At 35.9% G+C, this 24,472-nt stretch overlaps 2 protein-coding genes across 2 annotated transcripts in view; one reads left to right on the top strand and one right to left on the bottom strand.

Moving 5' to 3' along the window:
- The window catches only part of LOC103720869 (monocopper oxidase-like protein SKU5), a 6,256-nt gene extending 2,172 nt beyond the window's left edge, over positions 1-4,084 (top strand). The window contains exons 5-9 of the mRNA XM_008810812.5: positions 319-685; positions 1,113-1,478; positions 1,564-1,642; positions 3,407-3,606; positions 3,712-4,084. Of these exons, the coding sequence (XP_008809034.4) occupies positions 319-685; positions 1,113-1,478; positions 1,564-1,642; positions 3,407-3,606; positions 3,712-3,823 (1,124 nt within the window). The 3' untranslated portion in view covers positions 3,824-4,084. The remainder of the gene's footprint in view (positions 1-318; positions 686-1,112; positions 1,479-1,563; positions 1,643-3,406; positions 3,607-3,711) is intronic.
- A 2,052-nt stretch (positions 4,085-6,136) lies between these two features.
- On the bottom strand, positions 6,137-16,000 carry LOC103720868 (Golgi SNAP receptor complex member 1-2-like). Its single transcript, XM_008810811.6, has 6 exons — positions 15,583-16,000; positions 14,023-14,216; positions 8,365-8,454; positions 8,209-8,280; positions 6,606-6,735; positions 6,137-6,523 (listed from the first exon to the last, which is right to left on the bottom strand). Exons 1-6 carry the CDS (start codon positions 15,716-15,718, stop codon positions 6,426-6,428), a joined length of 720 nt encoding a protein of 239 aa, XP_008809033.1. The 5' UTR covers positions 15,719-16,000; the 3' UTR covers positions 6,137-6,425.
- Positions 16,001-24,472: the final 8,472 nt, after the last annotated feature.

Below are 24,472 nucleotides of genomic sequence, written 5' to 3'. Positions count from 1 at the left end.
TGGTCAAACCCCTTCTCTCATATATGTCCTGGAACATCAAGCACAAGCAGGGCTTAATATTTTTCTGAATTTTATTGCTGCTGTTTCTTTTTTCTTTTTCAAATGGGTTTGCCTTGTCAATGCAGCTTCTGGAATGAGATTAACATATGCAACATCATAGTTGGTGTCTTATATTACTAATTCCTTTTCCAAGAAATCATCGTTAGATATTTGCTAAAAATGTTCTATATTGTTGATATTCTATATTGTTGATATTGGCAGATCTCTGTGCATAGCATTAGCGCTATGATACCTAACAAATTTGCTTCCCTGGAACAGGCAAAACGTATCGTTTCCGTGTCCACAATGTCGGCATCTCTACGAGCTTGAACTTAAGAATCCAAAATCACAACTTGCTTCTTGTAGAGACAGAAGGAACTTACACGATGCAACAGAATTATACCAACTTAGATATCCATGTGGGACAATCATACTCATTCCTGGTTACGATGGATCAGAATGCAAGCAGCGACTACTACATCGTGGCAAGTCCTAGATTTGTAAATGAGTCACTTTGGACCAGAGTTACGGGTGTTGCCATTTTGCACTATTCAAATTCCAAAGGCAAAGCATCTGGCCCTCTTCCAGATGGTCCTAATGATTTCTACGATAAAACCTGGTCAATGAATCAGGCACAGTCTATCAGGTTTGTGCACAATTCATGGGTATCCTATCCATATGGAGAAAAGTTGTTCCTTGCCTTTGTGAAATACATGTACTTTCCTATTTTTTTATATGTTATGGATTTGGCTTTTCTGGATTTATGTTCTGAGCTTGTTTATTTCTAAGAAGTATTATGTTTTGGCTTGGCTTAAATAAGAAATTTGTAAAATAACTTGTTTTTGCTGGTTTTTTCTCCAAATATAGAAAAGATCTTTCCAGCACTGATGCCTTTTTGCTCACCAGCTGCAGCATGTTTTATAAAGTAAATAAAAGAGTTTGATATTATATATCTGTAACAAACAATAGGATTATGTACTATCTGAGGACTTGTATTGTCTATAACCTCCTTTTCTTTGGTACATAGGATCCATCATATTTTTAATTAAAAGTGTTATGTTCTAATTTATCAGGACAAATGTTACTTCTGGTGCTGCACGCCCCAACCCTCAGGGATCTTTTAGATATGGTTCAATCAATGTGACCCAGGTGTATGTGTTAAAAAACAAGCCACCTGTGGTCATTAATGGAAAACGTCGAGCTACGCTCAACGGAATCTCGTATTCTCCCCCTGCCACACCATTGAGGCTTGCTGATGATTATGATAAGAAGGGAATTTATACACTTGATTTCCCTACTAGGCCACTTGATGGGCCACCTCGAATTGGAGCATCTGTAATCAATGGTACATACAGGGGCTTCATGGAAATTATATTTCAGAACAATGATACTATAGTTCAGACCTACCATATGGACGGATATGCATTTTTTGTAGCTGGGTATGGACAACATCTCTCATTTGCATTATAAGCTTCATGCTTCTTTTGGATTTTAACTAGATGTTTTTTTCCTTGTTAATTACAGAATGGCTTATGGGGAGTGGACTGAGGATAGCAGAAGTCAGTATAATAAGTGGGATGGTGTCTCTCGCTGTACCACACAGGTCTGCCTATATGCCAGTCCTTCATGTTTTTTTATCTAAAGATAAAGTATTTGAGTTTGGTATTCTTGATAATTATTTTGCACTGCCGAAATTAAATGTCTTATCTGTTTCATCCTTAATCAGTGGATATGTTTGAATAGTTTTTTCGTTTTTTCCCTTACTTTTAATTCTGATTTTCCTCTATTCACATCATAGGCACAAATACTCATGAAAAATTACTGTCACAATCTGACTTGTGAATGATGCCATTTTCTTTTCTCTTTTTCCTTTTTTTAATGCTCTAATGTAACATAAGTAGAAAATTTTAGATTATTTTTTAAGCAGCCATTGAATTAGCATGGTGATAACTGTATCCAACAGCCAAAAGAAGTTCTATTTTTCAATGTAAAGCGTTTTGGATAAGCTTCATTTACAGTCCAACAAACATCTTTCTTCAAGATATTTTCTTTTATGTACTGCTTACCATTTGATTAGTTTACATCTAATATCTTAACAAACATTGTGCTTCATCACTTTTCATCTAATGCATGCCACTTCAGTCACTTTCTAGCTTCTTTTTTCCTTTCCAATCCAAGCGTTATTCCATTGCTATTCTGAAGTCATTCTCTCTTTTCCTCTGTGATTCTTTAACCTTTTCCAGTTATATTTTTGATTATTAAAACCATGTGCACCAGCTGTATTCTTGATTATTAAAACCATGTCCACCAGTTGTATTCTTGACCACTAAAACCATATTTATCTTGTTTTTATTTGTTTCTTGAATTCTGTACCTATGCGCAACTTCTATCCATGTGCTTTTTTACAGAATATTCAGTTTCTAACGTACTGTAGAAAGCAGTGCAGTTCAATTTGGCTCCTCTAAAACAGTATACTGAAATCATGGTACTAGTTTGCAAAATCTTAAAATGATGCCAGACTTGTATTAGAAATCACTAAGTTACATATTCATGTATGTGTGTGTGTCAACCTATATGCATACAAAATAATATTACAATTGCATATGCGCACATGCGTGAGAGATAGAGAGATAGAGAGAGAGAGAGAGAGAGAGAGAGAGAGAGAGGAGAGCAGCAGGTGGAAATAAAATCACCAAGGAAGATAACTTTCTCTTATCTAAATTCCTGTGGACCTTAAATTCTGGTCAACTATTGTGAAGTTTACATTTCCACCTTTCCTTTTATATTTATAAATTCTTTTAGTCATACGCAATGTGTTAAAGCTTTATTGTCTGGATCTTACAATCCATGATCCAGATTGAAATGGCCTTGAGAAATCTGCATTGCAGTGTTCTGTTGAGTATACTGTCAAACATTTGGGCAATATTATGTAGCTATATGCTGCAAATCAAAACAACCTTGTCCAAAATAATTGTCATATCTTTTCCCCCCAGAACTAGAACTGCTTCAACTGTGACATTTGAAAATTTAGCTTCCAATCTTTTGTACAAATGGATGATGTTGCTCTGGCTGCATGATATGTTGTGATTAGACCTAAAGTGAAAAAATCCTGCCATTTATTGATTAAAAACAAATGATTGTTAGTGGACCCTCAAAAAGAACACAAAGTGATGCATTTGTCTTGTCTTATTTATGAATATTCTTATTTGATTGTCTAAAATGTTCTCCTTTGCATGTCCATGTTAGCTTTTGCTCGTTTCTTCTCCCAATACCTGGATAGAAGACCATGCTGAGTTGACACTTGATGTCAGATTCTAGCCAAGCCACGTTATTTACCTAGTTACATTTCTATGCACTTTGATTTCAGGTTTTCCCAGGAGCATGGACTGCTGTCTTGGTCTCACTGGATAATGTGGGCTTTTGGAATGTGCGTGCCGAAAATCTTGATACGTGGTACCTTGGGCAGGAAGTGTACATAAAGGTTGTCAACCCTGAAAGTAATGACAAGACTGAGTCGCCTAAACCTGATAATGCTCTCTATTGTGGTGTCCTTGAAAATTTGCAGAAGTATGTTACTGAAAGCTTTGTTACGTTTTCTTTTGGCCAAACTAAGCCCTTTTTTCTCTCTCTCTTCTTTACAATTGATATTTGTTTCAATTTTAATAATTTCAGGCCTCAGAAACCTCATGGCTCAAGTGAAGCTTCATCTTCTTCAATTCTAGGTGTTGGAAGCAAGCTGCTCACCTTGATGCTACTCCTGGCTTCAATTGCCATTTTTGCATGATTATTTCAGTAGAAAACATTATGATTGTTCAGGTGCTCTTTTCTCCCCTTTGAGGAACAGGACATGATTTAAAGCCTTGAGTGTAGGATTTTAGGTGTGCAGATATTTTCTTGTCAATATGAATTTTCTAGTGTTCGTGACATGCTTTCGGGATGCATCTCATTTTGTTGTCTTCATACTCTTCAGCTTTGACCATTCATTCAATCTAAAAATTGTGTACTGATCATTTATGAAATCCAACTTATCTGAAAGCGTGCAAAAGTTTTTCTTGTCGAGGGGTGAAACTCAATTATTTCCAGCCACTACAGGGGCATAAGGGGGTGCTTGCTCAATTCTTTTACTCTTTGCCATTTGCTAAGTTTTATCTGTTACAAGGCCAGAAGAGTTTTATCTGCTTGATCTTCCGTTTGTCGTCCTTTGTTTGAATCGTTGCAATTGCTATGAGTGTGTTATCTACTTGGTTCCTTAATGCTTTTCATTTTCTGAAGTCAAATAGAAGTTTATTGGAAGGTGACAGCGACATGGGGTTGATGTTTCTGAACACGTAACGACAGTAGCTATCTGCTGTACTGCTTGGGTGCACATTGAAGGCTGCAATCTATGCCATAAGCATTACGTTTTGGTGCAATTTAAAAGCTGGAAAACTTGTCTATTTTGTGACCATCTATTTGAAACTATCATTTAGCATTTTAGCTGTCTTATATGGGATTAATCAGCTTCTCAAACAGCACTTTAATTCAGGAAAAAAGAAATGTCAAAGTGTTGTGAGGCTCTGAGAACCAGACACTTGGTTGTTGGACCCGTTAAATCTAGCAATTTTGGGCATGCTTAGTTGGAGGGTGTTGGGCTCTGGGATGGAAATAGGAACAAGTGACTCCCATTCTAGCTGTTTGGTTAAGGGAGTCCTATTTCACTTTTAGAGAGGAATGAGAATATTCCAGTCTCCTAAAATTTAATTCGGACTCTCCCATAGTATTTAAATTTTATTTAGATTCCGATTTCAATCACGAACTAACATACGTTAGAGAATATGACTATTCCGATTTTCATTCCGATCCATTCCGATTTCAATTGCGAACCAAATACATCTGTAGTGAATTAGATACCGAAGGACCTAGGTTCAAAAGTTGTGGGGCTTATTTGGACGTGGCATGAAACGGAGATCAACCCAACAAAAAATCTAGCCTTGGTGCTTGAATTATATTTGTTTCTGGCTCCAGCTTGGTTTATATGGCTTGCATGTTAAATCTTTCTTGTGCCTTTCCAAGTTACATAATAGTTACATGATGCAATGCTATACGTGACAGTGATCTTGCTGTTTATATGCTATCATGGTTGCTGCATGGAGCACATGAATTATATTAGCAGCAACATTATATTTTTACTATGACTTCGTCAACCGTGCTCGAGCCAGAGTGCACACTGTACTTTACGGAGCCTGAGCTGCGGGGGTTGCAACTGGGTGGGTTTGGTCAGGTTACAGGTCTATCTAGACCCAACTTGACAGATTTTATACACAATTCTCATTGGGTTGGGTTAAGAGCAAACCCTAGCCAAATCCAGTCAGGAAAAGAGACAGCCAGGTTTAGCAAAAAAAAAAAAAAAAAAAAAAAAAAAGAGACAGCCAGAACCAGACCCAACCTGCCAAGGTAACCAACCGCACAAATCCCACCCAGACCAACTTAAAAGATCTTACAGGTTTCAATCCGAACACAACTTGGTTGGATCGGGTTGGTTCTGCCAAAAGCCTACAAAAATAACGGCAGATACGGGGGTTGGATTGACTTGGAAATTTAGGACCGCGTTCAAACTGGATGTATCATCCCAACTCAACCCGACTCTTTTTGCGCAAAAACCAGCCATATAGTTCTAGATTGCAACCATCTAGATTTGACAGGGTTTTGGGTTTTCTGAATTGAGTTGCAGTCCTAACAGTAGCAAGCTCTATATTTCATCTCTCATCAAGAAATATGGTGTCAGCTTATCCAAATAGATTAGAATATGGGAACAAATCCAGATGGAACTTTCACCCTGTGCTGATGGATACGTCCGCTAAATCAAATCTGTTTCCAGCCCATGTAAAGAACAGTTACATTGTGCCATCCCAGATCCTTAAACAGCACAAGAATAAAAGAAGGACATAATTTATAAGCTCCTTTGGTCTCCATGCTATTTATATTCTTCACTTATTCCAAAGACATTACAGGATTGAGGTCAGGAACCTGCGTCTATATTGCGAATGTCCTACCCTCTTCTCAAGCATTCCACCTCCAATTTTGCAGAACTTTGTGGTTTCATGATCAAAGCACTGGCTTTTGCAATGCGAAGTAAATTAAGATCTTCATGATGCAAAGATCCATCAAAAACTGTACATAAAAGTGAGAAACAAATATGGAAAAACAGCAAAAGCTAAAAATTGTCACCCCCTTTTCTGACATAATTCCATGGAACTAATACTCTCCATGTCATGCAATCCAATATCTGCTGACTTGATTGACATAAAACAGTTATCTGACTGCCGATTCTTTTATTTCATGCGCATTGGAATACCGTGAGACTTGGTGCAGCATCTCCATCACCCTGTTGCCTTTCAGAACATTCATCATTTTGAAAGCCAATAAATAATTAGGAACAGAGTGCAAGCTGCTATGACTGCAGAGAGAATAAGTGTGTCCTTTGAGCGCTTCCTTCTGATGGCACCTGCAAGTAGAGAAGCAGCAGTAAGGACCATTATAATTAGCACCAAAAGAAAAGAGTATTTTAGAACAGGATGCCTGAATACCAAGAAGGCCTCGAATTATAGGAAATTTGTCACCCAGCTGCTTGACCTTTCCCTGAACATCACCAAACAAAGCCCTCTGTGTGCCTAGAACTGATCTTGTGGCCTGTGCTTGACCAATAACCTCATCAATCTGGTAGAAGTAATTAGTTAGAATACATGAAGCAGCCTTACTAACAGGAGAGGTTGGTCTAGGGAGAAAGTCCATCATCTGAGAAGATTAGCTTTGCTCGTCCATACAAAGAAAACCAATGTAACATTTTCAATCCACTACAAAGTTGCTGTTGAAAGGTGCAATGAATGGTATGAATGCAAATATTAAGAACAAGAATGGCTGAGGTCATACATATATGCAAAACCATCAGCGCATATTATTGCAACAAATAAAGATCTAAAACACAATAACAGAATAAATTTTCTTTATTATCACAATTATTTACTAAATTTCTCTAACATTCCTCAATTCTGTGAATTTTACTTGTCCAAATAAATGCCGGTCATGGTGGGAATCAGACCGAAGTTTCTGGAGACCACTGAGAGACTATCATCAAGCAAACTAGCACCTTAATTTTTTTTTTTTAAGTAATCAAATGAAATCCCCACCAAGCAACAAATGCAGATTTCATACAAGAAAATCTATCTTTAGGAAAAAGTTTTCCCTCAAACTAGCTGGATTTTATCAAATGCAAAATTTAAGATTATGTCCAAAAAGGCACACAAGAAACTAGCCCCAATGCAACACCTTGGAGCCATGAGCCAAGTACTTGGGCATTTCATGCTCATGAGCCCAGTGACAGAGCATCAGGGAATTACACGTTTATACAAGCCACTCTTACTTTAGAAAATGCTGATCAGAAGCATAAACATTGACTTATGTACCTACACACATCAGTATCCTGAAGGTAGATGTTTGCGGTCTCTTCCATCAGAGAAAGTATTGAATTAGGCCTCCAATTGGCTTCACACCTGGAGCTCAGAACCAGTTCTGCTTGGCCATCAAACTCCAAGTCCATCTATAGCTCAGCCATTCCTCATCCTTAAGGAGAAGCACACAGTTGTACACATAGGTGAACCCCCCAACACCCCCCCCCCCCCCCCCCCCCCCCAACAAAAAAAGGTCAAACCGATAGAAAGGCTAATATCCCACACAAAAATAGTGGAAACCACATCAAAGCTTGTCCTTAGTTGGAGAAATCCTTATATCTGAATGTAAGTGCTGGACCAGAGGTGCTAGAACTTTATCCACGCAAGTTACTTGATAACATACTCGCTTTAAATAAGGACAGATAATTTATCCAGGCCTATAAATGGGTTGGATTCAGGTCAGGTTGATCTAAAAATTGATCATCCGATTTATATGACACTGCAGGCTTCAATTATAACAAGAAAACAGCTGACACAACATACTTGATGGAAACATATTTAAACCACAAGTATTCAAACCTCAAAAAAAATAAAAAAAGTGCCAAAAAAGGAATGGAATTAATAGCTTTACAAATCTATTTTATAACAAATATGCAACTTATATGCTATACTAGCAAAAGAAAAGGCTGTTCATTAAGGAAAGCGTACAAGTACTATCTATTTCATTTTTAAAGACTCTTACTTGATTTATGCTTCCATGAATTGAAGCTCTCTCCCTTAACAAATTTATCCTGGGTGACATGCTCCCAGATGCCTGTTTGAAGTCACTAGAATTAAATCAAATATCAAATAAGAGCTAACTATATAATAAATAGCCGAAATCACAATTTCTGCTCACCTTTGATTCACTGATATCATTTTTAACAGAGTTCAGAAGCTCAGCATGCTCCATCATGGAGTTCAAGTTTCCCCTTGTTCTTTTAAATTCCTAAGCAGATGATTTCAACATAGAAGAAATTACATTAAGTTGCAATTTAAGCATTGTATATTCCTCTGGATAACGATCAAAACAACACAAAAAATCTAAAAACCATATAATAGACATTTCTGTTGTCACCTATTTAGTTTACTTGTAACTAAATTTTGTTGTTGATGTACAAGTATAGAAATTGAATTGCATTAGAGTTTTACTTTCAGCAAGTTGATTATATGACAATAATGACACACTGCAACAAACACAGGTTTAAACACACATATTTTTCATTTCAAACAAAAAAAAGAGAATGCATTTCCTACATTTATTAAGAATAATTCGTCACTGTAAAGGAGCCAAAAAGATAGTAGAAATCTAAGTTTGTGATTTGCTACTAATATCAGAAGAAAACCTCCCCAACATGTTTATGTAAGTAAAACATTGCAATATGAAACTGTCCATGTAATATACTAAAGGAAATTTTGAAAGGACATTCCTTGTCCAATGAGAAGTGTGTGCAACGCGAGCACGAGAGAGAGAGAGAGAGAGTACATATGTTTCCTAATAAAAAGTTCCATTAAATACAATGACAACTATAGGCAGGAGCATGTCATTGTTTCCTGCCTAACAAAAAGTTCCATTAAATACAGTGACAACCATAAGCGGGAACATGCCATTGTTTCCCGTCAAGACACAATTTAATATCTAAATTTGACCTGAAGATCAGCAGAGGTGTACCAAGCAAACTGACTGACAACCACGTATTGCCAAAATGGTTACTTGAAATGCATCAAGAGCCCGTGTAAAATAGACAATAACAACCAGTAAATTCTGTCCAAAGTCCAAACTATTGGAATTGGAAATTACAGAAATATCTGGCATGTCCTACTTGTTTAGAAAAAGAATTAGAGGCTTTCTGAAAATAAAGTCGCAAAATATGGATATCTCAGCACAAGGCTTAAAAAATTACGATTAGGGTATGCAGCTGAAAAAGTCTAGTGTGAAGGATGCATGGAAAATCCCGCTTACAACCAAGCACCTGCCATTCTCTCTACCCAAGTGAGATGCAGACCGCATGATTTTACATATGCAGATGATCAACTATATAATTGATGGCAAGAGAAAAGCTTGTCTAACTTAGTAGGTGGCTATGATGTTAAACTACTAAATGGTACCAGAAGTGGAAGTGACCACCCCAATGCTTGATTGGAATAATATATTGAATTGTAAGCCAGATAAGAGAAGATGTTGGAAAGATACTATTAGCTTTTATAAAATAGGATGGCGGTCTCATTCAGATTCTTGAACTAAAAAAATACAGGAGAGCCCTTAAACAGCTTGGTTTACTAATTTACTGCTGCAATTCATTGAGTTTGATTCTAAGATGGTATAGAATTGGATAGCAACACAATAAGGTAAAATGAAATATAGTGTCCAAATCTCTAAGCTAATAACGTATGAATGTTTTGCTTGCTCGTAAGTGGATGCCCATAATTGCAGTTCAATTGGAACTGTCCAATTAGGTTATTAAGGGCACGCCAAAGTGTAGGAAGTGAAGTTCTCATTTCATTCATTTTGGACTGCTCTGAATTTGGGATGGAGGGGGGAGTGAAGGGGCTGATACTATCACCATTCTCTTTCTCTCGAATAGTCAGTCCCTTTTCTATTTTCCCTCTCCTCCTCCACTCTCTCCTTCCAAACTCCACGCTGGAGGATTGGGGCTCAACACACACACAAAAAAGGAAAAACAAATCTCCTCCTTGGTTCTAATTGGCACTCCTCTTAGAATCAGATCATCTTTGGTCCCCTCTCCAGAATCCAGTACTTTACAGGATCCCTCTCCTGTTGTTCTTCCTCCAAGTTTGACTGAAATACTAGTTTGCATGGGGAGTGAAGGGGCAGATATTATCACCATTCTCTTTCTCTCAAAACACTTATTCCCCCTTCTATTTGCCCTCCCCTCTACTCTGTCCTTCCAAACTCCACACTGCAGAGGATTGGGGCTCAACACACACACAAAAAAAAAACTCCTCCTTGGTTCCAATCAGCACTCCTCTTAGAATCAGATCATCTTTGACCCCTCTCCAGATACATTCATACATACATATTATGTATAAAGAATTATAAAGAAACAAAGAAATAGGTAATTAAAAGTGTGATGTGTACATGATTTTTATAGAAAGTAAATTTGATAAACATTTATACCAAAAAAAGAAAAAAAGCATTGTTAAGTGGACAAGTGGGAGGGAGGGTAGAGAAGTGTGAATATGGGATTGGGAGGAGGTTATGGTTACCAGTGAAAACTCACACAGTGACATCGAAACATATAACTTATCACATGGTTGTCACTATACTAGGACACAATGAATAAACTTCCATAGATAATCTTTGATTAATAGCCAATTATTTATTTCTACTATAGATGCTTCTCTGTCCATACTCTAGGTCCATGCTTTTCTCTTAAGGAGGAAGCCTGTGCCTACCACAGACAAACACCTGAGCTTGTTATTCTCGATATTGTCCATTGAAACAATTCCAATGCCTCAACACACGAACTTGCTTATGCAAAAGAAATGATCATAGCTTTCCAAGAAAGTGCATCTTCTCTTAAAATTTTTCTCAAACACCCAATATGTAAAATTGAAATCTCTAGTAGCAGAAGAGGATATTTGTAACTTTCTCAATCGTTTGTTGTTCTCCCGCTCCAAACCAAATTATAATCCTTAGTGGAAGTCCAACACATTAAAAACACCAGAATATCAGTCCCAACAAACTAAATCATTAAGCATTTACCCTCAAATAAAGTTTCTCCATTCAATCTAAATGCCTGTACATACACATCTAAATGTTAAAATGCGACTCCAGAAACTCAACATATGCTACTAACAACCATGGACAAGACATGGATTTTAAGTGAGAATTAAAAAGTCCAAAACATGAATAGAGATTACATGAAAGCAAATGTTTCTTTCCAAAACTCTGATTAATTACTTTTAGCAAATATTTTCTAATAAAGTTTTCCATGAAAATTAATTATTTTTGCCCCAAGGGCAAATTTTACAAAACTAAAATCCCCATTTCACCAGCATTTCCTCCCTGTTCTCTGCTCATTTGTCCCTCAGCATTATCACATAGATTCTCCTTGCCGTTTTAAATTGGCAGGTAGTCCTAGAAGCCCCAACCCTGAAATATTTTTGGTTCAACGTTTCTACATTGGTCTGTCAACAGATTTATGCTATGTTAAAAAAAAGCCTGAAAATAGAGATGGAAGTAGAAACTAGAGCACTCGAACCTGGGATAGAAGCACCAGGAAGTCCAGGAATTTATAAAATCTAACAGAGTGGTAAAGTTATTTGAAGGGACAAACAGAGGATTCTTGGAGAGTAGATCATCAGTTCTTTAAAGATGGTTAATAAAATTGAGGATATAGAGAGGCCAAAGGTGTAGCAAATTGAATTAGATCTGAAGGATTGTAGGAAAGAATTAGGCCACATATTGCTCAAAATGTGTCAGATAGATAAGATGTCTTCTGAGGATAATGATGGAAGACTTCTTGAAACCAGAAATAGAATTGCCTTTTGGGCCTTCTACCAAAATAAAATTGTTTTGATATGAATAGAAGAACATATTATCCAGTACAATATCTAAATGCTAGTTTAGAAATTTATATGAACATGATAACAAGAGTTATGCTTGATGTGTATAGCACTATTTCAAGAGAAACGACAGATTAAGTGATATGTTACCTTGATTCCACTACCTAGGTGACTAAGGCATGTGACAGTGCTGAAAATTATCAACATTATATTGGGTATTGGGGTTTTGGTTCTTGCAACATTCTTTGAGTTTTGTAAATGAAATTGATTATGACAAGAACAAGTCCTCAAAGAAACCTCTAAGTTACCAACACATGTTTCCAAAACATATGACATATTAATGAAACACTAGAATATGGTTAGAAGACATTGTTGGACTTGATCTTCTATTGGTAGTCAGGATTCTTTTACGTGATAACTATGTACTTTTTTTTCGGGGTATAACTGATGATATGTGTCATGTAACAGTAACCAAAGCAATTCAGCCTTATCCAAAATATATGGGGTTGGCTTTATCAATTCACATTCACCGAGATTCTTATTTAGAGCTAACAATAATATTCTTACAACTTCTAGCTGTCACATTAGGTCTTCCCCTCCTCTTCCTGCATCCTTCAACAAATTATGTTACCCCTCCTTACGCGTCTTCCAATCTTTATACATTCCTATGTTATCTTAGTTGACTCTCTATTACAAAATTTGAATTTATGTAATTCATACAACACCTCTAATATATTTATTTCTCACACTATCTTTCTACTTTTACCACACATTCACCTCAAATTTCTCATTTTTTGCATTAAACTTGTTTTCTTGGACCCTATTTATTACGCAACATCATGAGCCATGCAACACAGCAAACCTGACTGTTGTTCTATAAGATTTTCCTTTAAGTTGACAACATATTCACTAATCACACAGCAAGCAATAATCAAATAATATCATCCAACCAGATTTGACTCTATTATGTGTATCTTCAGCCATTATTTTGTATAACAGATCACAGATAACAAGGTCAAACAATACATGATATCTCTTGCTCATCCATCTTATCAGAACCTAATCTTCATTTCTATTTTTGCTAAAAATTGTATTTTGCATATTCTATTTTAATGATTTTTAAGCCCTTATCCTCTAAGGCTTTCTTGGAATATCCAATTTAGCATCTGATATTGTTCTTTCCTTATCAATTGACATTACATTATCTACAAAAGCACGGTGATGGTACATCTTCCTGATAATTGAAATATTTAATTTCTACAGCTGGTACCAATATGAGTATCCAGCAAACATAACAAGATATATATGATGTAAATACTAGGCCAATGCACTGAAATCTATTAAAATGAAATAACAATGGCCATTTTAGGCAGGTCCTTTTGCAGGAAAGAATTATATATAGTAGGCTGCTACTATGAGTAATGGTAGAAAAGGAAAATTCTGATAGGCCTAAACTTTTGACAGCTGGACAAAGCATAAACGAATGGACAGATAACTGATTGAGAACACAAATTTAACAACAAAATGAAAAATGGAATAACATATGCGCTAACAAATATCAAGCAAGACATGTACCTTGTCCTTGTGACCAATATGTTCTTGGGCTCTATATTTTCTTACCTTTCATTTACTTCTCTTCAACAAAAGGTTTCAATAATTAGATTATGTTTATGTATATATGAATGGATATATGTGTGTGTGGGCGTGCATGTGTGTAGGCAAAACATGCATAAATACACATGCAGATATATATTTACACGCAGCAAATACTTGCCAAAATTTGATAGGAGATTTTTGTTAGGCTGAGGTCTGCTAGCAGTACATTCCCGAACCTCAATAGGTCATGCACTGATCCTCTTGGATGATACCAAAATGGTAGGATTTGGCTTGCTGACTAAAGTTAACTTAGTGTTACTTGCTTAAGTTAATCTGATGAAGCTGGTATGACAAGGAGTGAAGGAAAGTTAAAAGTGATTACAGTTCTCACCTGTGTGAATTCATGAAGTATGTCTCTGTGTCTTGCAAGCTTTTGGGTTACAGAAGTGGTAGGTACTGCTGATGCAGCACATCGACTCAGTGCATCATTAATATCCAGTAGCTTCTCTAGTAAAGACTGGATTTCAATTTCCATAGACTTCCATGATCTGCTGGATGCAACAGGTGAACTACTGTCTGCATAACCTGAAACATTAAATGGTTTCTGAATAAGAAGATTACCTTTATTGAACATCTCTGGCAATTTATATTTGTGAGCTTCAGCAATCTACACCTTGCTAAGATAGTATTTATCATACAACAAAAAAAAACTGAAAAAAAGTTCTCTTGTGAAACTAAAACACTGCTTAAAACAAAATCTTTCTCATCTCGTAATTTAAGAAATTTAAACTAGAAAAATCATCATCAAAACATATGGCTCCATTTTGAGAAAAAAGGCTACAAATGGAGGGTTGCCTTGGTGGTGCATCCCCAAGAATATGGGCCTAAGTTGTTATAACACGAGTAGGTCTCTCTCCCCTTCTCTCAAAAAGTTATGAGAAAAAAACATTACTAAGATGAGCGAGATAGACTTTCAATCCCTGCTCAAGACAAGCGTGCAAACAAGACTCTGTAGATGATTCTAGCTATAAGCTGAATAATGGAGACCTCTTTGAACTAAGGAAAAATTTATGGTTTCATTGTAGATTTTATCCTAACATAAAATAAAAGTCATGCCTGAACCTGACATCAAAGGGAGACATCTAGCCATACCTCGAACTCCCTGATATAAGAGCCTAACCTTATTGCTGGAAGTGCATATATAACATATATACAAGGATTTCACTGCTGCAATAAGCAGAAGAATAGAAGGAGCAACGCTAAGAGACCTAAACCGACAAAACAAGTACCGACAATAGCTTACATCATTCTTTTTTTTGCTCTACTAATGATCAGAAAGACAATAATTACCAACAGTTCTTGCCCCCAACATGTTGTGCATTGTTAAATAACTAATAACAAATATTTCATTGTAGCAAAACTTAGTTCTGGTTAGAATCAATAACTATTTTATTGAGCTTGGTACATAACAAATATTTCATCACGAGTATTAAGTGTTAAATAACTATAGCAATTAAAACCAGAGTTAATTGTGGCTAGAACTAAGGAAACTTATATTAATATTCCTTAAGATGGTGCAAGATCCTCATTTAAGCAAATAATTGGAAAACTATTGAAACAAACCGTCATATTACCAAAACTTTAACCATAACACCAACATTAGACTTGGCCATAAGCATGCAGATCATAAAAATTAAAATGAAATAGATTAGCTCAGTTGTTTCCCGTAATTCAAGACAAATCCCACATTACCAGTCCTGAAGACTTCGGTCAATAGATTACCAAAGAACAAGACCAAAATTCTATCACGGAATCAATGCCTCGTAGATTTGATTTTGTTTCGTCAATCTTGTTCGAGATCCATCCAAGAGGCAGCGGATTTTGATAATTCAGATCAGATCTGAAAGAATTTAGGAAAGGAGAGGAGAGAGCGAAGACAAAAAAAGAGTACCCGAAGAGTGAGAGAATCGGGCGCCAAGCTTGGCATAGGAGGAGAGCTTGACGTCGATATCGCCCTCGATCTTTCTCGCCTCCTTGCGAAGCTCCTCCCACCCCGATTCCTGGAGCTCCAAACTCGAATCCCCCATCCCCTTCTTCTCTCCTCCTCCTCCTCCTCTTCTGCTTCTTCTAATGGCGGCGGCGATCGCGAGGGATGGGATTTGCCATCCGGCGGCGGCGGCGGCCGCGGCAGAGACTTCTTTTTCTTTTTCCTCTCTTGTCCTTCTGATCGCCGCGGCGACGGCAGCGATGTAGTTGAGCAGGCTGGGATTTACTGGAACAGGGAAGTTTTCCCTTTCGGTTGTTGCAATTTGCTGCCTGGTTTATGATGGGCGAGATTGGTTGAGGTCTCCTTTATTATTTTTGTTGGCTTTGACAGTGGAAGGAGGAAATGTTTATTTCTTTCTCACTCTTTTTTCTTTTTTGCCCTTTTATTTAATTAGATTTTTTTTTAAAAAATTGTTTTTTATATATAATAAAAAATTTGGAGAAATTTTAGATGTTCATTGGAGTACACGTTTTATTTTAAATTAAATTTTTTTGTATAAATATCTTTCTAAATATATAATTTTACGTGAATATCCTTTCAAAATTGATATTTGCATATATACCCTCGTCAAACTCTGTTATTTTACAAATATTTTTAATATAACGATTGTTCTAACGATGTTAAAAAAAATTATATTTATATTAATTAAAAATAAAATAAAAATTTAAAATAACATTATTATCCTTTCTCTACCCTGCCAAATTTATGAGGGTATACATGAAAATATCAATTTTAGAAGGGTATTCAAGCAAAATCCTATATTTAGAAGGGTATCTATGCAAAAAAAACTCTTTTAATATTGGTCACTACTTATCTGAAATTTGGCATTTATGGAAGAAAAACACTTGCAAAGTTAAATATTGAGATTTAATAAACAATTACTGCAGCACAATTAACAGTGTTTACCGAGAATATTCTAATTCAAAAAGGTAAGGGTGACAAAAGGTTTTTTTTTTTTCATCCTTTTGTACTATTCATTTCCTTGATTGTTAGGCTATTTAGTAATCCAAAAAATTATTCTGAGAAAATATTATGCACTACAAGTGTAATCATCTAAAAGGCTTCTTATCTTTTTCTAATAATGTATGTAAAAAATTCTTTCTTAGAATTACGATCCATGATGAAAGAAACAATGATGCTTAATATCATATATAGTTGCCATCCGGAGCACCTCTTATTTACTTAATCGACAATACATGGGCCTTGCATGAATAACATAACCATTAAATAATAAAATCAGTTTCTGCAGTGATCAGTCAACTGATAAAATCCATCAATGGTGGCCTCAGCCTAGCCACTTGGGGGAGATTCCCATTTAACGCGCAATGCTCGAGCATCTCTTGATTAATCCTTTTAGGTTTTATATATTTCATAATCTTTTGATTAGCTCCTCCAAGAAACACTCGAGGATTATCATACTTGAAATCAAAGATGTATGAATTTGTATTCTTCCATATTTGTCACAACATAGAAGAAAAGAAAATCTATCTTATCTTGAGCATGATAAAGTATCCAAATCTTATTCTTCCATACTCTCAGAAAAGGAAAAAGATAACTTCCAGCATCCGTTCAAATTTCTTAGGATATTAGAAGCATCACGATATTTGAAGAAAAGATACTAGAGGATTTTAGTCTGCATATTATAAATAGGATTAATCTTTTCAAATAACCTAATTGGAATCCATGAAGTAATCTGAATCCTCCATAATTTCTTCCATATTCTCTATTTTTTTTAACTTCTTATCGCATGATAACTTTTCCATCCTTGCCTCCAAATCTCAATGAAGATAACATTTGGTCCTAGGGACTTTACCAACTTAATAAACTAGCGTTTTCTTTCCACCCATTCCATTTATCAAAATGTGGGCCACATACCTTATTAAAAAGCTATAAACTAATTGGGTCTTTGCCCATGTCTAAGGCATAAGCCAATTGTACCAACTAGGACTTGGGCATGTAAAGTAGTAATAGCTGTGATTACCAAAAGTAAGCATATTTTTAAGTCTTATATGATAAATGTACTTTCACTTTAGTTTGCAAACTCCTTTTATTTCTATTACTTGAAAAGAAAAGGTGAGGTAATTAGGGTAATATTTATTTAAAACAAGGTATATATAGGGTAGGGCATCTTAATAGATAGTGGGAATCTTTGAATAGTGGGTTGATTAGGGTTGTAATATTTGCATTATAATCATAGAGATATTGCTATCTTGCAAATATGCTTCTATTTTTTCTTCTATCCCGGTTTATTCAATTTTCAAGAATTTCCAAGCACACGTATTAACTCGAAAAAAAAAGTGATGCATTTACAAAGGAGATAGAGGGCATATTATGATTATTGAGTTTTCATTACATTAAGAGTTCGCATAAAAAAAATATAAGGTATTAATTTTTAATGAACAATCAAATTCTATCTAAAGATTAAGAAATGCAGATTAGGAAAAAAGATCTAGATTCAAGTAGGTGGAATTATCATGACTTACAACCATGTCGTGTTGGTTCTAAGCATTTGTGGGTTATCTGATGCATATAGAATGTTGGTGTGGATCTAAAAGGATGACATAGGGTCTATTCCGGAATTAAAGGACAGATTATGACTTGGATTTACTATATGTCCGTATGCATAGTAGGTGATTTTTTTGGTTTGATAAGGAACAAGGATGAAGCCCACTACAAAATATTCGAACTTTAAACTACTCCTTAGTTATTACATATTAAAAAGCCACATCCTCTTCCATGGATACTCACCAAGTAATTAGCAGTACCCATAGGGAAGATGGTCATTCAAAGTTAGAAATTATTCACCAAGCAAGTAATGCAAGACGAGGGATTTGCACTCATAATATGAGAAACATAGAATGAAGAAGGTGCCTACCATTCTCTAATACCCATAATATATGGACGAGATCATGAGTGTTTGTTTTTATTAAGGTCTTCAACAAAAGTGATGTCATGCCTTTAAACAACTTTTGGCTATTATTAGAATTTTTTTTTAAAAAAAAACTTCATTGACTTGAGGATTTCAGTTACATAGGGCTTTTCTTTTTTTCCTTTTCTTTGATAAACAATACTACTGATTTTGTTTAGTTGATCTAACAATAAAATAATGGATGCCATGCTATTTGGTTAGTGAGATATTGAATTGAGCATTAGTTATATGCAAAACTTTATAGCCTGTGTCTCCTGATTCACAGTAAATATATTTGATGTTGGTGGTAATGCAGAAGATGATAGTGATTTTTGGATGACTAATATTGTACATGAGCATGTTTTTCTTGTTCTACGTAAGTAAATACTAAAGAAATTTCTCCACAAAGACAATTTAGTACCTCCAATATGACTATGAGTAGTAAAATATATCCAAGGGGCCATGAGATTTTTCAGTTAATAAAGTTAGATCGCACTGTAATAGTAATTAAAATACATATGTCTTACTTGATTAATTGTCTTGTCAAGCTACGGTCATATATCCCAACAAGTTATAAATTTTTATGGCCCATTGGATTTAATAGTTTACCACAGGATAGTTTGTTTTATTAAGTAAGTCACAACTTATAGTCAAAGCCCCGCTTATACTCTCTGAATTCTAGCCCAGCCTGTTGACACCAAAAAGCCCAAAGGTCCTTAAAGAAGAACGTTTTTGCCCAGCAAAGCCCGAAGGGAGCTGTACTCTAAACTTCTACAGTAGCCAAGGCTAAAAACGGCCCACCTATGCTCAGAAGGCCTTCAAGAAGGGACTCCGTAGACTTTTGGGCCCAGCCAGGCTTCTCATCTGAACTATTAAAGCTGAAAGATGCCTCTGTTCATAAGATTTTTCTTGGCAATGCTCGTTTAATGTTAGAAGAGTCCCAAAGCTAATTAAAGCTAACAAATCCCGCATATTGATTGACAAATATATATATATATATATATATATATAATAGACACAGAGAGAGAGAGAGAGTGCCAATTTAAACTAGTCGAGCTAAAACTTGGCTCACCAAACCCATATAAGGCAAAGAGTTCGCCTTGGAACTGTGGTCCATGAGAGGCCACTAATACAAGCTGGAAAGAAGGGTTTGACTTCTGATTAATAAATAAATGGGACTTGCAGTACTTGTTATGGCTACTAATATAATGAGGTCAACGTAGGAACCAAATCTCGAATGTCGAAAAGATTGTATTTGCACACTCATTGATAGATCCTAAGTAAACCTAGGATAATCTCTCAGCAGCCCTTGCATGACCCGAGACAGCACTGTTAATGTGCCAATGGGCCCAATTGTACATTGTCTTGGACTAGGCCCATTGAAAAGTTTGCAAGACCTAATTAGGAAGCCCATGCCTAGCTGACATATGAAGTATCAAAGTAGCATTAAGGATTCTATTACCTATGAGGGCCCGGTTTAGTTGTGATCTGATGGCAGCATTGAGATGAACCGAGATCTGTCTTGGCCAAAATGTAGGTAGGGAATTTTGAAAATGCCAAGAATTTTTGAGAAATATATATACAAATATCGGTTTCAAGATTTATAATTAAGAAAACTTATTTAAAAATAAAATAATTAAAAATATCATAAAAAATTTCATGTTGGTTCGATATCTCGAATTTTTGTTGGCTTATATCGGTCGAGATAATAGAATCAAGGTGTGGGTAGATAGATGGATGGATAGATAAATCCTACGCCGATAAGTCAAGTTGTTGGATATGATTTGCTGTATTTACATAGCTTACACCAAAAATTACATAATTTGGAGATCCTTGGCTTATACATTAAGCGGTAAAAAAATATAAATTTTTTATGTTATTTAATCTATCTAAATTTTCGACCACTTGATGGATAGGCTTGAAGTTTCAAAAATATATAATTTTTTATGTATAAGCAATTTATGCAACAACTTATATTATCGGTGCAGGAAATTCGTTGCCGATCTAAACTTGACAAGATTTGATGGAGTTCCATTTGAGTGGAGTCAAGGTTTTTTTTTGTATACATACCATATATACATATATGTTATATTTGAAGAATACTTGATACTCATTCAAACCGGGATAAGATAAACACTCTCTCTCTCTCTCTCTCTCTCTCTCTCTCTCTCTGTGCAAAACATAGATTTTAATATGTGAAGAGAATAAATTACTCAATTCTAATCTGCAAACAGGAAGTGATTGTAAAAAGCGAGAGAGTACCATGCAAGTTGGAGAGGAGCCCCTGAACTCCGAGTGAAGAAAAGGCCTAGGGCTCGGAGAGGACAAGTGGGAGCTGTAGCTTTTCACAAGAAGAGTCCGATCTCAAAAGCAATCTTTCTACGTCTTTATCCTAGCTTAATTTAGACGCTGGCCCACGGAGGAGTAAGCATCAATCGCTGAGCACAAAAGCATTGTCCCCTCAGCCTTTCAAGAGTTCTTTTGCGAACCAAGATGACAAGTTCCCATTGTTCTTCACAGTCAAAGACATCAGACGTAGTAACTACTGGTACAACAATACAACATAACGTACTGCATACGAAAATAATTGGTTGTAGCTCAGAGACCTGATGTTGATATTTTTTATTTCAGCTTCTTCACAGGATTGAGAACCTGAAGTCGGCAAATCACTGTAGCATTTCTTGTCTTCTTCTATAATTTTTATCAATTATATATTAAAAATACGGTGAACAACTGAAAATGTTATTTTTAAATTCAACCCGCATCCTCTTCATGGCCCATGCATTAAGGAGAGGGCGATTCAAGCAAGAGACCCAATTGTCATACCATATGAGTTGCTTCTTATATAAACTCCTAGATAGTCTTATTAATTCAATATATTTGAGGTCCGCTTCATGAATTAACTGTCATTTTTCATTTAGTTCCCACTGGTTAAAACTTTAATTATAACCTTGTTCTTAATGGCTATTATAAGTACTTGAGGCATGGACCTCATACATACTCAAACATGACTGTGTGCAGAAGTGATATAATTCTATGTGGATTAAGGTGTAGGTATACACGAAAAAGATGTCACTACGTGTAAAACGCTAGTCGATTGTGTGCAGGATTAAACATAAAATGCTATGAGTGTGCAAGGGCTATGGTTAAATGATCATCAAAGAAAGATTTTACATATATACAAATTCCCTCATCAAATTTTCGATAAAAACTATCTATAGTAATACCCTTTTTTTACACTTGGTAGGAATTTATGGTGATGTATTAATTATATTAGTTTTTATATAATTTTTTGTGCTTCAGAGGTCATGTTTGATGATTTTTGCACTTAGTTGATGTCACGCCCCGAATTTGGCTCATGACACGGCCGTGCTATTGCGAACCCTTGCCCACAATAACACGCAGCTACTTTAAAACTTTAAATCAATTATGAACAATTTCTTTCCTGAATGTTATCAAATGTTTCATCAATAAAAGATTGATTACAAAGCATCTAAAAATAGCAACATTTAATGTGTCATTTTCTTTTCCCCATAACCCTGAGAGCCCTTTCCAATACATCTTGGTAACTTGTGAAAATCAGAACGGCCAATCTGGATCTGATCTTATATCTCAAACCCTGTTCAAACCTATTAGCTTTACTTATCTCTTCCTCCATAAACTAAGGATAAAACCTGCCCAATTCATTGAACTTGCTAGCATATTCCAATACTGTCATACTCTCAGTTTGTTTCAGGGCCAAAAATTCATTTTGCTTCACCAATCTCATTGATTGAGGGAAGTACTGATTGTAGAATTTATCTTTGAATTCCTCCCATGTCAATTGTTTACCATTTCCTTGAACAGCAGCTTTCATAGCTATCCACCAGAACTTGGCGTTTCCTCTGAGCATAGGAACCGCCAAGTTGACCTTGACCTCCTCGGAAAATTGTAGGGTATCAAACATCTCCTCTATCTCCCGAATCCAGGTCTCAGCAGCCAAGTAATCAGCCCCTCCCTCAAACATTGGAGGATGCAGCCTCCGAAACTTCTCATAATAGGTATCTGTGGACGATACAGGTTGGAAGGTGAGCTGCGTCTGCTGCTGCTGCTGAAGAAGTTGTGCCACCACTTGGCATACACCAGCAAGATCTGCCTGAGTGGCTATGGTGTTTGGAGTTGGCCCAGCTGGCATGTTGGTAGCTTCTTGGGATGATGCTTTCACTCCTTTTCTTTTATAGTTAGCCAGTAGTTCATTCTCGCTATCACTCATTGTTACCTATCAAAATATAGTATTAATCATTATTCATTTCATCACTATATATATATATATATAATTAAAATATTGTTATTGTTCTTACTGTGATTCTAATTATGTGAAAGCTAACTTAGCTACCCATTCCCATGATTAATTTTAAAGTTTTAAATCATGGTTAAACCTATTGCTCTGATACCACTGAATGTCATGCCCCGAATTTGGTTCATGACACGGCCGTGCTATTGCGAACCCTTGCCCACAATAACATGCAGCCACTTTAAAACTTTAAATCAATTATGAACAATTTCTTTCTTGAATGCTATCAAATGTTTCATCAATAAAAGATTGATTACAAAGCATCTAAAAATAGCAACATTTAATGTGTCATTTTCTTTTCCCCATAACCCTGAAGCATGTCACGCTCCTCGTTCCTAGCATCTCCTATTCATCTGTAAGAACATAAATAAATGGGTATGAGCTATAAAGCTCAGTAAGTAACCATGCATAATCTTATCTGATCAATCATAATATTTTCTCATACTAGTGCATTAATTTAAGAAACTAATAGTTATAACAAAGTAAGCATTTCATATAACAAACCAGTCATATAAACTATGCATGTCCATTTATGCAACTTCATAAACATGGCTATGCATCATAAAACTTTTGTCATTATCCCATGCTTTGAAATCCGCGCTCATCATTATTCATGCTTTGAAATCCGTGCTCATCATTATTCATGCTTTGAAATCCGTGCTCATCATTATTCATGCTTTGAAATCCGTACTCATCATTATTCATGCTTTGAAATCCGTGCTCATCATTATTCATACTTTGAAATTCGTGCTCATCATTATTCATGCTTTGAAATCCGTCCTCATCATTATTCATGCTTTGAAATCCGTACTCATCATTATTCATGCTTTGAAAGCCGTACTCATCATTATTCATGCTTTGAAATCCGTACTTATCATTATTCATACTTTGAAATTCGTGCTCTCAGATGATAGTGCAGCTATGGTCACTATTATTACCCGTGACAGGGCCATAATCTTTACCAACTATTATTCCCCGTTGGCAGGGTCTAAGCCAAGCTACTATAACCCGCTGGCGAGGGCCGTATGCTAAGCTACTGTAACCCGCTGGCGAGGGCCATAATCTTTGCCAACTATTGTTCCCCGTTGGCAAGGTCTAAACCAAGCTACTATAACCCGCTGGCGAGGGCCGTATGCCGAGCTACTGTAACCTGCTGGCGAGGGCCATAATCTTTGCCAACTATTATTCCCCGTTGGCAGGGTCTAAACCAAGCTACTATAACCCGCTGGCGAGGGCCGTACATAGCGATCTGAGAGTTCTTAAAAACATATCATGCTTTTCATAAATCTTTTCTCATCGGTACATTGGAAAGTGAGTAATGGCATTATGCTGAATAAAATTCATGATCATGCTGAAAACTTTATTTTTCTTTCCATGCATCTTTCTACCTCATCATAATAATGTGTAAATAATATAATAATCATTATGGATGCTATTTATCCAAAATCATGCAATCATTTGCTAACATATGTTGGATCCTAATTTTGTGAAAATATAAATAATCATATACAATTTCATAATCAAATAGTCACAAGTATTTGATAAAACATAAG

This window comes from Phoenix dactylifera, chromosome 16 (assembly GCF_051530095.1).
Source record: "Phoenix dactylifera cultivar Ajwa chromosome 16, Ajwa_hap1_PhDact_Kaust_v1.1, whole genome shotgun sequence".
NCBI classification, from domain to species: domain Eukaryota; kingdom Viridiplantae; phylum Streptophyta; class Magnoliopsida; order Arecales; family Arecaceae; genus Phoenix; species Phoenix dactylifera.
This window is presented reverse-complemented; position numbering and strand designations above follow the sequence as displayed.

Excerpts from the sequence above, each read along its gene's own strand:
- LOC103720868 (XM_008810811.6), bottom strand. The coding sequence starts at position 15,718 with ATGGGGGATTCGAGTTTGGAGCTCCAGGAATCGGGGTGGGAGGAGCTT. Across the intron at positions 14,217-15,582 it reads CCGATTCTCTCACTCTTCGG|GTTATGCAGACAGTAGTTCA; the intron begins GTACTCTTTTTT and ends TTAATGTTTCAG. Across the intron at positions 6,736-8,208 it reads TTCATGGAAGCATAAATCAA|ATTGATGAGGTTATTGGTCA; the intron begins GTAAGAGTCTTT and ends TACTTCTACCAG.